General features: G+C 41.7%; 1 protein-coding gene across 1 annotated transcript in view; it reads left to right on the forward strand.

The window, feature by feature from the left end:
• LOC129710026 (vesicle-fusing ATPase-like) overlaps window positions 1–13694 on the forward strand; it is a 186838-nt gene that overhangs the window by 25162 nt on the left and 147982 nt on the right. Inside the window, exons 3-4 of the mRNA XM_055656713.1 lie at window positions 1989–2088; window positions 7684–7723. Coding sequence (XP_055512688.1) covers window positions 1989–2088; window positions 7684–7723 — 140 coding nt within the window. The remainder of the gene's footprint in view (window positions 1–1988; window positions 2089–7683; window positions 7724–13694) is intronic.

A 13694-nucleotide genomic window follows, 5' to 3' on the forward strand; every position in this document is an offset into this window, starting at 1 on the left:
CTCCCCCGGCACTGGACATAAAAAAAAATTACAATTGCACTTCCCCAATTGCATTACCAATTCGTCCTCCCCCTCCAGTCCTGCCAGGAGCTGGAGTAAGTGTTGTATGATGGCAGCATTGTTGCAAATGTCAGGTGTAGGACTGTGATATCCCATTCTTGTTAAGGTTGGCTTTTTTAAACAATGAAATATCAATAACTTGTGAAATATAACATCAAATGTGAAGAAACTTGATGTGAATGACCACGGGGAAAAAACGGAGTAAAATTCTGCAAAAAATGTTTGCGCTATTGTGTACTGTTTTGACGTAGCTCCTGAGATCATAGACAGACAGACAGACAGACAGCCAAACAAGTCAAGACTTTTAATAGTATACTAGACTAAGTGGGACCCGTTGGGTCCCAGCAGCACACGGGAGGGCTGGTCACCAACGCAATATTCCACCTCTCCACCAATTCCAATATTGCTCGCCAGTGGGGGGTGGGGGGCTTTCTGTCGCGCTAGTATGGTTGTTGCGGGCCTAAGGTACAGGTGTCCAGAGAGCTAGTATAGACGTTGTGGGCCGAATGGATTCTTGGGCTGGCAGCCAACTGTTGCAACGATTTTAAAAGCCATGCCAAGGCAAACAATTTGGCTGCAGCCACCTTACAGCCGCAACAAGGGGGCTCACCGTGGAGTAGACGTGCGTTCAGTGTTATTTGCAGCTCAGAGAGCCGTGACCCTCGCACTTCCTGGCAGTGAGTGAGGGACTACACTTCCGGGTTTTATAGTCCCTCCTGCCAGCAGGGGCAGCAGAGAGAATGGGGAATTAAAAAAACCCGTTAATATCTCTCTGATTTTTCATCGATGGGAAAAATCCTCCGGTCCCGGAAGGCGGAGAGGGGCTCTGAGTGAGGTGGCCAAAAATGACGGCCGTAGGTGGCGGCGTTCTCTCGGAAATAGCACCACAGTGGGCCAAAAGCGGTCAAGATCAGACTTTTAGTAATATAGATAGATATAGATATGTTTAACTCGCTCTGTGCAAAGTTATTGTCTCATTAAACTCCAGTGCGGTGACTGACACCTTTTCTAGCCCACCTAGTGTCTTCTTGCTTTGTAGCTTTGGACACAAACCTCTTCTCTCCCCTCTCCAGTGACATGTCATCATTCCTGAATAGGCATGATCAGGAGTGCACGCAGGCATGATCAGAATGTATGCCGGCATGGTCAGAACTATACACAGGCATGGCACTTGCACAACCTTGCTTTTTTTGGCTTTTGCTAATAAACAGAAGTAATCCACACACACACACACACACATGCATGCACTAATTTACACTTATACCAAGCCAATTAACCTACAAACCTATACGCCTTTGGAGTGTGGGAGGAAACAGGAGATTCCGGATAAAACCCACGCGGCTCATGGGGAGATGGAACCCGGGTCTCTGGCGCTCTACCGCTGCGTCACTGTGCTACCCGTGCTTTAATCATCGCATCTGTTGTATCTTCTACTGAATGGAATGTGGGCGTTTGCTAATGCCTTGCTGAAATCTCTATGGGCCACGTAAAACATCCGACTCTCATTGATTTGATTTTTTACTTTCTCAAAATTCATTTTTGAGTAAAATATTCCTGCTCAGAATAGGAAACAAATTATTGACATTGTTTATGGAACACTGAGCACCTGGTGAGAAATGGAGAGTTTGACTGAAGGGATTTGCTGGAATGATTGTTTCCTAAAGGACCTGGAAGATGCGATGCAAGGCTCGTTGTTGCCCTTGGTAAATTGTGGCTTTGTAGTTCATGGCAGCATCCAGGAGTGCTGCAGTGACTGAGTACTGGTGCAGCATCCCTGCGTGATGTTCTAATTGTCCATGCACTCTGCTGGAATCACAGCTTATTTGGACATGTTCAGCTTTATCAACTAATGAACTTTAGTTTCACCATATGGATTTGATTTTTCAGTTTCATTTCAAGTGCCTCACCATCTTGTTTCTTCATTCTAGACATGTGCTCGTCAAAACCAGTCCAAATCACAAATTTGTCTTCACGGCGAAAAGTCATTCCACTGTGCCTCAAGGGAGGATTGCCTTCAGCCTGCCACAGGTAAGGATGGTTACCTTGTGTTGGGTATGTCATTAATCTTAACATAAAAAGAAGGCTGCAGAGATGAAATGACAGGTAGACACAAAATGCTGAAGTAACTCAGCAGGTCAGGCAGCATCTCTGGAGAGAAGGAATGGGTGACGTTTCTGGTCAAGACCCTTTTTCAGACTGATGTCAGGGGAGGGGTGGGACAAAGATAGAATGTAGTCGGAGACAGTAAGACTAGTGGGAGAACTGGGAAGAGGTAGGGGATGGAGGAGAAAGCAAGGGCTATCTGTGAGAAGTCAATGTTCATACCGCTGGGGTGTAAACTACCCAAGCAAAATATGAGGTGCTGTTCCTCCAATTTGCGCTGGGCCTCACTCTGACAATGGAGGAGGCCCAGTTGAAGTGCTGAGCCACCAGGAGATCAGGTTGGTTAAGACGGACTGAGCGGAGGTGTTCAACGAAACGATCGCCAAGCCTGCACTTGGTCTCGCCGATGTAGAGAAGTTGACCCTGGAACAGCGAATACCGTAGATGAGGTTGGAGGAGGTGCAAGTGAACCTCTACCTCACCTGGAAAGATTGTTTGGGTCCATGGATGGAGTCGAGGGGGGAGGTAAAGGGATAGGTGTTGCATCTCCTCCGGTTGCAGGGTAAAGTACCTGGGAAGGGGGTGGTTTGGGTGGGAAGGGATGAGTTGACCAGGAGTTTCGGAGGGAACGGTCTCTGCAGAAAGCAGAAAGGGGTGGAGATGGGAAGATGTGGCCAGTAGTGGGATCCCGTTGGAGGTGGCGAAAATGTTGGAGGATTATATGCTGTATGCGACGGCTGATGGGGTGGAAGGTATGCTCAAGACCTTGGTGCCGGACTGGCAGACTTTCTGGACTATTGGATGTTATTACAATTAATACTCCCAGGCACTTGACTTTATTAGCTATCATGTAGTTCAGTAGTATTTTCAGTGGGAGTGTGGGAACTAGATCTGCGATGTGTTGGAGGGAATGCTTGAATTAGCAGCTGATGAGTCGGATGTTAGAATATCAGGACTGCTAAGTAGACAGAAAGTATATTATGTGAGTTTATTGTATATGCAAAACTGCTGTACCCCAGTATTAAAATATGCTGTTACTTTAAAGTTACTTCAAATCCCACACTGGATTGCCACACTGTAGCACTGACTTAATGTTGGTAGTGGTTATGGTCATTGTCCCTTCTAATTCAACTTGATTTCCGCAGACTTTATTTAAAGTGATTGACTACATCAGAAACGTGCACCATCCCTCTTACTGTGTCCAAGCCCATGGAATTGCCATTGGTTGAAATTGCTCGTTGGCTTTTAATCCGTATTTATCTTTATCATTGGAGGCACAGGGTGTAGGAATCTGAAGCAAAATATTAAACTGCTGGAGGAACTCGGCAGGTAGACCAGCATCCGTGGGGGTGGGAGCTTGGGGAATAATTCAGGTCATTTCAGGTTGAGATTGAGAATGGAGAGAAAAAACAGACTGTATAAAGAGCGGAGGGATGAGTCATTCATCTTGCTTCCTCCCACCTCTCCAACCTTGAACAATGCCCACATCAGCTGCTAATTCTGAATATCACAAAATAAATGAAATGTTTTTGTTCTATTCTAATTTTGCATTTAATCTTGGTTGAGCTCATGAGTACAGGGAACACCATCTTCTGTCTGATTTCTGTTTGTTTTGCAATTCTATTGTATCCTCCTCTAATCTATATGGTTATGGCAGTAAAATGAGTCTTGAAAAATCTATAATGCACTGTCTTTAAAGGATCAGCATCTTTCCTGGAGTGGGTCAGCATGGTCACCTGACTTGGAGTCTTAACGTTTCCAGATATTATAATCATATGCTTTATTATTTTTAACCAGAAAATTCTACCAAGCTATTCACAAGATTATCACCTAGAGCTGCCTTTAATATTAATGAAAGTGAATTTCCATGTCCCTCTGCTCTTTAACAGTCACATTGTTCTCAATTTATTCTACCAGCGTACAATCTGGTATGCTGGTATTGAATATCATATATTCATTACATTCTCTTGACAATATTCCTCACCAATATTATTTGATTTTCTGTAGTATTATCTGCACATTTCAATTCTATCAAATCTAATCCTTTCATCCAAATGTTACTACGGTGCATTTCAGAATTGAGCTGATTCCATTGCCAGTTTTCATCCCTTGTATTTTTTTTATTCTGTTTTAATCTTTTTCCAAATGACATCCCTTAATCTTCAGTTAATTTTTATTTGATACCTGCCTTTGTAGCCACTTTTAGAATGTGTGCAAACTACATTTAACCCTACTTCTCTCCTCTACTACTGTTTTTTTCTTGTTCAGTTATGTTTGAGCCTCAATTTCTTTAAAGGCAGCTTTGGCAAGACAAGCTGAGAGCTTTGGTTCTGCCACAAAGTCTGTGCCACAGCTGGTGACTTGGTATTACTCCTAGTTTAGGTCATCTTCGCATCCTCTGTGGCCTTAAACTGAGGCTCCAACCCCATTCCCTCTGCAGTACAAACTATTGTTTGTACTCTATTGCCTATCATTACTTCTAATACATCATAATGGAAATTTACCTGTTTTTATTTTATTTCAATAATTTCAGATCTTTTTGGTTGATTTTTTTTCTTTCACCTGCCATAAGTCTATTTAAACTGGCAGTTGGACTTGCCGCTGACATTCATAAGTCCACACACTCCCACAGCTGCCTTCACTATATTTCCGCCTGACCTATCTCATGCCATCCGCTCTTCTTAATTTTGCCACACTTTGGTCCTCCCTTTGGTCCTAACTTTTCACCCCATCTGCCTCTGCATCCAAGATATCATCCTCTGCCCCTTCTGCCTGCTCCGCTGTGATCCCACCGCCAGTTAAATATCCATCCCCTACCTCTCCCTCCCTCCCCCTCCCTCCCTTTTTTACTTACCACAGGGACCGATCACTTTGTGACTCTCTGGTCGATTCATTCCTTTCCACCCACTCCTTCCATCCTCTGGCACTTTTTCCTGCAACTGTAAGAGTTGCAACACCATCAATGCCCGTGGAGCTAAACAGGTCTTCCAGATGAGGCGGGTTCACCAGCACTTCTTCCAGCCTAGCCTGCTGCGTTTGGTGCTTGCGATGAGGCCTTCCCTATATGGCGAATCCAGCTGTAGACGAGGCAAATATTTAGCCGAGCACCTGCACTTTCTTTGCTAGGCTGTCTAGAATTTCTGGTTACATGCCATTTAAACTCTTCCCCCTACTCCCACACTGAAGTGTCTGCCCTCTGCTTTTTCCATTGCTGCCAAGTGGCCAAAAGCAAATTGTAAGAACATCTTGTATTCCGCTTTAATAGCTTACAACCCAATGATTTGAATTTGAAATTGGAAAATTCAGGATAACCCACACCTCAAATGCTCTCCTCTGTGCACACTCACCTGTCCATCTAGTTTTCTTCTCCCTTTGTTCATCCCTTCCATCTCCTCTCCTCACCTGGTTCCCCCTCCCCATTATTCTCTCCCTATCCCCATGATCACCTGTCAGCCTCTATCCCACCTCCTATGTCCTTCCCCGTATACTGAAAATCCATCATGTCAATCCTCTGGAAATGTATCCAGTTTCTTCTCAATCCTGTTGCAGGATCTTGACCTAAACATTTGATTTATACCTCTTGCTTCTGTAGAGGCCACTGGGCCTGCTGAGTTCTATTAGGATTCCGTTTTGGCTCGAGTCAGCCATTTTAACGTGCCTATCCCTTTGTTCTATGTGTTTCTGAATCCACTCTCCAATTGAAAACTAACCTGTATTTTTCTTTCCTTGTTCTGGGAAATAGCCTGTATCCGAGTGTTAAATTGTTTTCTCCTTCCTCGGAAGCTGGAGTATTTCCAACATTTTGGTTTTGTTTCCGATTTCCAGTGCCTGGAGTTTAAAAAAAAATTAGCAATGCACATCTTCCTTTTTCCTCCAAAGTTGACAATTGCGTCTTAAACTGCCCTGCACTTTGTAGCACATTATGGGAATGGAATACTTCTTCCTCGTGATGCAATTACATGATTTCAACATCACTTTTATAAAGCATGTTATTTTGTTCTTGCACCTTGTGGGAGGAATACGATGCTGCGAATATTAGTGTGTGTTAAACATCCTCATGTTACTATTGAAGCACTGGATGTGTGAAATTGTAGTCTCTCTAGTTACTGATAATTGCCTTTTTTAATTTTGTCGTTTTTAGTTGTTGTGCCCAGAGAGAGTGTTCTTATTTAAATTGTATCATGTTGTGATATTTTGAAGTCTGATGCTGATAGATATGATGATGATGATGGTGGTTTAAAGTTGTAAGCCAGTGCTTTTCTGTAATATTCACTATAATGAAGTTTTCCAATTACATAGTGTGATTAAAGTTAGCTTATTTTCTGTGATCATTTTGTTCATTTACCTCACACCTGCTGATGATTAGATCTGTCACTGGCATCACTCCTTAAAACAATCTCTGACGTGCAGGTTTGCTTACAAAAGGCCAAAGTTGTTAGCCATAGACACGATGAACCTGATCAGCATTGCTTGGCATGGAACCAATGAGGGAATTGGGGATTCTTAAGATTGGTGACTGTACCACTGAGTTAAAATACCATATAGAAAGCTTGATTGACACAAAACATTGGAGTAACTCAGCGGGACGGGCAGCATCTCTGGAGTGAAGGAATAGGTGACGTTTCTGGCCGAGAGAGATCCTTCTTCAGAAGAAGGGTCTTGACCCGAAACGTCACCCATTACTTCTCTCCAAAGATGTGCTTGTCCCGCAGAGTTACTCCACCATTTTGTGTCTATCTTTGATTTAAATCAGCATGTGCAGTACCTTCCTACACATATTGAAACCTTGAGCTGGGTCGAGCTATATCTGGGAGAAGAATGTTTGGAGGATTTTTTCCTATAAATTTGAGATGGATACGGGGATGGTTGGCAGTTGTAAATATAATGTCAACCCAGATCTGACGACATGGCATTGTAATGGGATCTCAAAGGTGAATCTCAAATGTTGACATGTCCATTTAGCTTGATATAGAGCACACATGACAATGTTCAGCTTTGCTGACATCAGTGCCTTCTTGGTAACCTTTTTGAATAAATCAATGAGATCCAACACATTTACTGGTACTTAATCATTCAGAATATCACTTTTGCCAAATTAACACATTGAAATGACAAAGTCTGTGATGGGATAATGGTGCTTGAGATAAAACAAAATCTTACTACATGTACTTACAACTTGCTATATTGGCATTTTACTATATGGTAATCTTACAACTTATTGTATTGTCATTTGCAAAGCCTTTTTAAGGATCTAAATAACGTTTCACCATCCTTGGTGCAAGTCTGGGAAACCAATTTGAAAACACTTTGCATTGTGGTAAAATGTAATGGGTACATTTTTAAAGTCCGTGGTTCTTAAAAATGCTTGCTCTTGCATTTATCTTTATCTCCGGTGTTTTGAAAGTTGGTTTAAAATCAAAATTTCAGTAATATGCTCAATGCCATGTTTAAAATCTGACTGAGAACATGTTTATGAATTTATTGCAATGCTGTTACATTATCTGGTGATTTTTCTTGCAGAGAAAATGGGTGGGACTCTCCATTGGTCAGGAAGTGGAAGGTAGGTTTCTTTTCATTTGATGAATACAATTTGCAATAGTAACAAGTAGAAACGTAAACAATTTATCTTTATTACAAAACTAAGGGGTGTGCACTACTAGTACAACTAATAAGGTTTTAGGTGTCTTCATGATTGATGTTTGGACTTGTTGATAACTTGCATCTATGGTTATGAATTTGGACTTCTATACAATCGGTTGTATATCACAGGTGGGGTAGTTAAATCCAAGTGGAACTATGGGAACTATAAAATCAACTGGACAAAAGATATTGGCATTAAAATAATTGTGAATACATTGAAGAGTTCGTGAAATACATCATAGAATAATTTGCAGCTTCATGTTATCTTAAAACATTCAGCAGACATAATTTGTATCAGTAGCCTAGGTTATAAAGGGCAATTCAACGTTATCACCTCTCATTACTTTCTGGAGATTTGTGGAAAAGTGGATGTGTCTAGACATCAAATTTATCCTGCACTACATGAAGTCTGCACTTTGCCAACTTGCACAAGGCACTAACCTGGCAAAGTTAAATGGTTGCAGCATTTGCTCAAATCACTGAGATTAACAGCGATGGTGGTAGAAATTTCTGTTAATACACTAGTTCCTTCATCTGTAGTCTAACTTCATGTGGGGAGCTTACAACTGCTTCGTGTTCCCGCTCCTAAATCATTGAGGTTGGACTAGAAAAAAGCAAACCTGCTAATTTTGTCTTAAATGGCTCTCCGTATCTTCCGAAGCTCTCGTCATCTTCAACTACTGAAAGTAAAATTGTAATTGGACTCCTTTTTATCTTCAGATTGCCAATTCTTGTTTAACACTTAAATTAAGATTGAAGTCTATTGTAAAGGAACGGGTGACGTTTCAGGTTGAGACCCTTCTTCAGACGTCACCTATTCCTTCTCTCCAGAGATGCTGCCTGTCCCGCTGAGTTACTCCAGCATTTTGTGTCTATCTTCGGTTTAAACCAGCATCTGGAGTTCCTTCCTACACTTGAAGTCTAGTGTCATCCTTTCATTTTAATACGGAATCAAATCAACGGAAGTCTGCTCGGACAGACCTGACATACCTGATTGTTGCAACCTGTCTTTACGACATCATATATAGGCCTGCTATTGCTTTGGAATTTTATGGACGTTTAGCCAGACTGATAAGTGCAAATTAAAATCTGAATATTGTTTTACGTTTTGGCATTCTGTGAGTAAATGGGAACAATACTTTTTTTTTTGCTGTTGCTCCTTTTCTCTCTCCAAACATAAAAATCCTCTCTCAGCCAAAATGTCTCTCAGCCTCAGTACTTTGGTTGTGTGCTGATATTTGCAACCATCTGTTCAAAGATGCTGTTGAGCAGCCACCTGCCTCGTCGTTGGGTTAAATGTGGATATTACTGTGAGAAAAGGGAGGAGGATGTGGTACTTGATAAAGGGTACTTTGTGTAGGAGCAAGCGTTGCTATTTAAAAAGCCGAGAGACATGGAACTAGGACAAGTGAACAAAGGAGGGTGGTAATGGTGCACATTGGTCTGACACGGTCAGAACACTTTTAACGGGTTTTAGAGGAAGTTTTTTTTTAGACTTGAATAGAACCCGATCTTTCACAAATGGTCTTGGCAATAACCTTGCAGTTTTGGAACAAATTCCAATCATTTTATATTATAAACTGCTACTTCCATTTATCTTGGACAGCAGCTGTTGGTGCGAGGGATGGGGTAGAGAGGGATGAGGCTGGGGAGAAGCAGGGTTTAGCATTTTTATGCTGAAAAATATGATTCAATAACTCTGCAGGTTAAGCAGGCTGTATTTTTGCCATCAAGACAGTTTAATTATCATACGTGCCAGGACCAGAACAATAAAAGTGCTGCTGCTGCTTCACAAACACAATAACACAACAAATAAATATACAATAAATGATTGGTTAATCCAGATAAACCAGACCATAATGGAAGCCAAAGTATGTAGTGTAACTCCAAAGAAACTCAATAGTAGTTTGGTGCTGAGGTGGGGTTGTGTATCTATAAAACAATGGCTAAAGGTTTAAATGCAAATATGGAAATAAGGTGAGATAAGTTGGGAGTTGTGCATAGGTTCTGGAAAGTTAATAGTACAGCCAGAGGGTCGATTGTCAAAGCAACAATAATCCATGTCTATTTGTGTTGCCAGTATCCTAATTCTAACACTACTTAATTTGGGGTTATTTTGCTTCTGATGTTTATTAAGGATTTGTGTTGCTAATGGGAGGGGGTGGGGGGGGGGGTTGTTAATTTAATAAGGGACAATTTAAAACCATCTATGTATGTGTCAGTGTTATTTTAACAAGTTGAATTTTGGCATCAATTTAATGTCAGGCAAATTATTTAATAATGTGAGGCATTGAGTATAAGAGTTTGGGTTTGCGAGTTACAGGTTGCCATGTTACTGTTGTACAACATGTTGTTAAGGCTGTACTTTTACTATTGTGTGCAGCTCTGGTGATCATGGTGTGGGAAGGACGCGGGAGGGCTTAACTTAACAGACATAATGTGCGACATTAATGACATGATAGTGGTATAAAAATATTATGAGGAACATGGAGTAGATGATGGCTATCTGGGATGTCAACCTAGAGGGCACAGTTTTAAGATGAGAGGCGAGATGGTTCAAAGGAGATGTGAAGGGTACATTTTTCACAGAGTAGTTGGTATCTGGAATAGAGGCCGGAACATTAACAACATTTAAGAGGCATCTTGACGGGTACACGGATGAGCAGGTTGTAGAGTGATATAGCATTAATGAATACAAATAGGATTAAAATAGATAGGGCATGATGGTCAACATAGACATGTCGATGATGTACAACTCTGAATCTAAGTTCATTGTGACAATGGTGTGTTAGATTGGGTTTGAGAATTGTTTGGTTACTGAAACTATACAGACTACAAGATCAACGTGTTTAAGGTTGTAATGTATAGTTTTGCTCTGCTCCCTTCATGCTTGACATCATGCTCTTATCAGCCTTCTTCAGTGAGCTGCAATTGTCTATCAATTCTGGCAGGGGGTTTAAACAACTTTCCAGTTTGATTTATTATTTGAGCAGTGGTGTTGTTGCCTGAAAATATTGAAGTCTATGCTTGGAGTTGTAACAAAACAGAAGCCTAGTTAATTCCTCAGGGTAGCAATGTCCATCAAATTGTTATTTCATCCATTAGAATTTGTACTGAACAGTGATAATTTTGCCCATTAGATTGTCTGGTGAACTGCGATCATTCTGTAAGCACCATTTTGTTTTAAACTGGAGCTAATGTATCTTTCAAGCATTCATTGCTATTCTGATACCTGCTCTTTCTTTCCATTTCCAGTAGCGTTTGAACTAATTTAATGAGTAGAGTCTGTGACTTATTTCTCCCAATCTGTTAGGCATCTTGGGGAAGGAGGGAAAAAGACCCTTGTGTTTTGTATGTACTTGCACTAGACAGTGTTATTCAGGGTGATTCAGAAACTGGCCCTTTAGCTCAACAGTCCACTGTTACAAGATCAGTCAGCCTGTGCAATAGTCATTCATTGCCCTAGGAGAAATCTAACCAAGTCTGTCCTCAATGAACGATGGTGTGTAATTGTATTATCCAGGGAGTCTGGTGCCATTGATTTTATTAAACCTATAATGTTGAACACGATGCTTGGTGTTAATGTTAACAAGAGGAATGTTGAATTATTAAATTGTCAATGATTCATTCTCATGCATAAAAATACAATGTAATGTAATGTGCATGTAGATGGAGTAGCGACTGAAATCAGCTGATATCTTCAAAGTGTTTGAAAAACAAAGAGAAATCTGTGTTGTATGACTGCTTATCAGTACATTGTCCTGTCTGTATGTTGAGCCACGTCAAAGAAGATTTTCTGTTACGACAGACAATAAAGTTTTCTGAATCTGAATCTGAATCTGAAGAGCAGGAGGAACTCAGCAGGTCAGGCAGCATCTGTGGAGGGAAATGGACAGGCAACCTTTCGGGTTGGGACCCTTCCTCAGACAGTCTGTCTGACACGCTGAGTTTCTCCAGCCCTTTTTTTGTTCAAGGTTCCAGCATATGCAGTCTCTTGTGTCTTATAAATATCACATTTAAACTGGGCACTTAATAAAGTGGCAGAAGATTAAAACTAATTGACGTCCTTGTTAGTTATGAGCGGCCAGTGATCTGTATATCTAGATATCAGATCAGATCTACCATTGCGTGATATGGCTAACAGTTGGTCTATTGACATAAATGTGGATGAGCTCTATGGAATTTGCATTTATTCACCTTTCTTAGTTTGCCTGGAGAACCATTAGAACGGTACACTAATGATGCATGTTCAAGGTTTGAGATCGGGCTTTGTTTCGGGGTATTGATTGGTGGATGTTGGAAGACTGCCGGTGAGCTCTCTGACCTTGGGGTTAAACACCAGTTGCATGTGGCATTGAAATCTCTTTCTAACAGCTGCTTCTACTTGGGTCGCATGGTGTCAGTAATTTACCCTCACTGTCCCACCATTTCTACCACAAGGTGAAAGGTTGGTGGTATTGTTTTTCCAGAGGCAACTTTGATTATAATTGAAGGTGCGGGGCTTTACTGAGAGGGCTAGATTTACAGATTTTTGCAGGAGTTACATTGTTCAGTGTGTTTCAGCAGACTTAAAAATATGTGATCCTGTAGGGGTTTTGGTTTCCCTTTACTCCACTTCGGGGCCCAACTGCCCGAGTTATTCTCTCCCTTGTCGGAGGGTCAAACGGCCACCACTCCACTCAAGCGGTTCCCAAGAGAAAGAATACAGCAAAAGGGAATCCACTGGGTTCTAGACCTCGGAATTATGGTGGGATATGATAAAAGGTTGACTTGACCAGAGTGTGCTGATGAGAGAAAACAGAAACCAAGATGGACTCAAAGCAAGTCTAAAATTTACAGGCTTTATTAAACAATGAGAAATCGAATCTCACCAACACTACATAATACGTGGCTAAACTTATGCTTAAAACTAAGACTATGGAAGGAAAACTATCGGGCATGTCGTAAAACTTACTTTACACAATTTTACTTGCAAGTACACTCCCCCTTTCCCCTTCTTCTCTCAACTATCCTATTTCGGGAACTTCATCAGGTCACTGAGGTACTTACAGCTAGATTGATGCAGGGTCATGAGCCGTCTAGCAGATCAGAAAGAGAGAATGGGTTCTGGCTTAACTACTGCTTTTTATACCCGAGTTTCTCCCTTGAAACCCCCCAGGTGGTCCTCTGGACAAAAGGGTCTTTTGATGATTCCCAGTTTCGATCTGGCATGAACAATAGGCTTCCGATGATAAGGGGTTTGCTGATGTCATGATCCCAGCCTGATCGTTATCCCATAGCCGAGATGGGCTCTCATTGTCCCGATGGATGGGTCATCCACGATGGTGATATGTTTTGCTGTTGGGCTGTTTATTCCCGTCTGCTGAGGCTTGGTTCCTTCCTTTGTGTTTCCAAGATAATCTCGTTATCTCCGTCTCAGCCTTTCCTGCTCACACCATCCGCACAGTGGTGTAATGCCCAGGCCCACAGACAGGTTCAAAACTGGTTCCTCCTTTGTGGATTGGGATATTTTTCCATTGCAGCCAGCAAGTCTGGTTTAAAAATGTCCATGTCCTTATCTGAGTTCTTCCATAATTTTGGAGGAATTGCCCCAATAACTTACAATCCAAGCACTCATCAGGGATCCAATAATTTTCCAAGTCAATAAGACTGTCTTTAAACAATTGTTAAGATGGGAATTGGCAATCTTCATGCCTTCTGCAGCGACTATTCTCCTCACAACTCCTGGGTTTGCTCGCCTCTTATCACTCAAACCTGCCCCCCTCCCCAGGTTTTTTTCCCCTCCAACCACAGGAGATGGATCACTTAACCCTACATCCCCTCTCTCCCTTGCATCCAGGAAACCCAGAAGTTCTTCCAGGTGAGACATAGGTTCATGTGCATCTCTGTCA

Source organism: Leucoraja erinacea, chromosome 27 (assembly GCF_028641065.1).
Source record: "Leucoraja erinacea ecotype New England chromosome 27, Leri_hhj_1, whole genome shotgun sequence".
NCBI classification, from domain to species: domain Eukaryota; kingdom Metazoa; phylum Chordata; class Chondrichthyes; order Rajiformes; family Rajidae; genus Leucoraja; species Leucoraja erinaceus.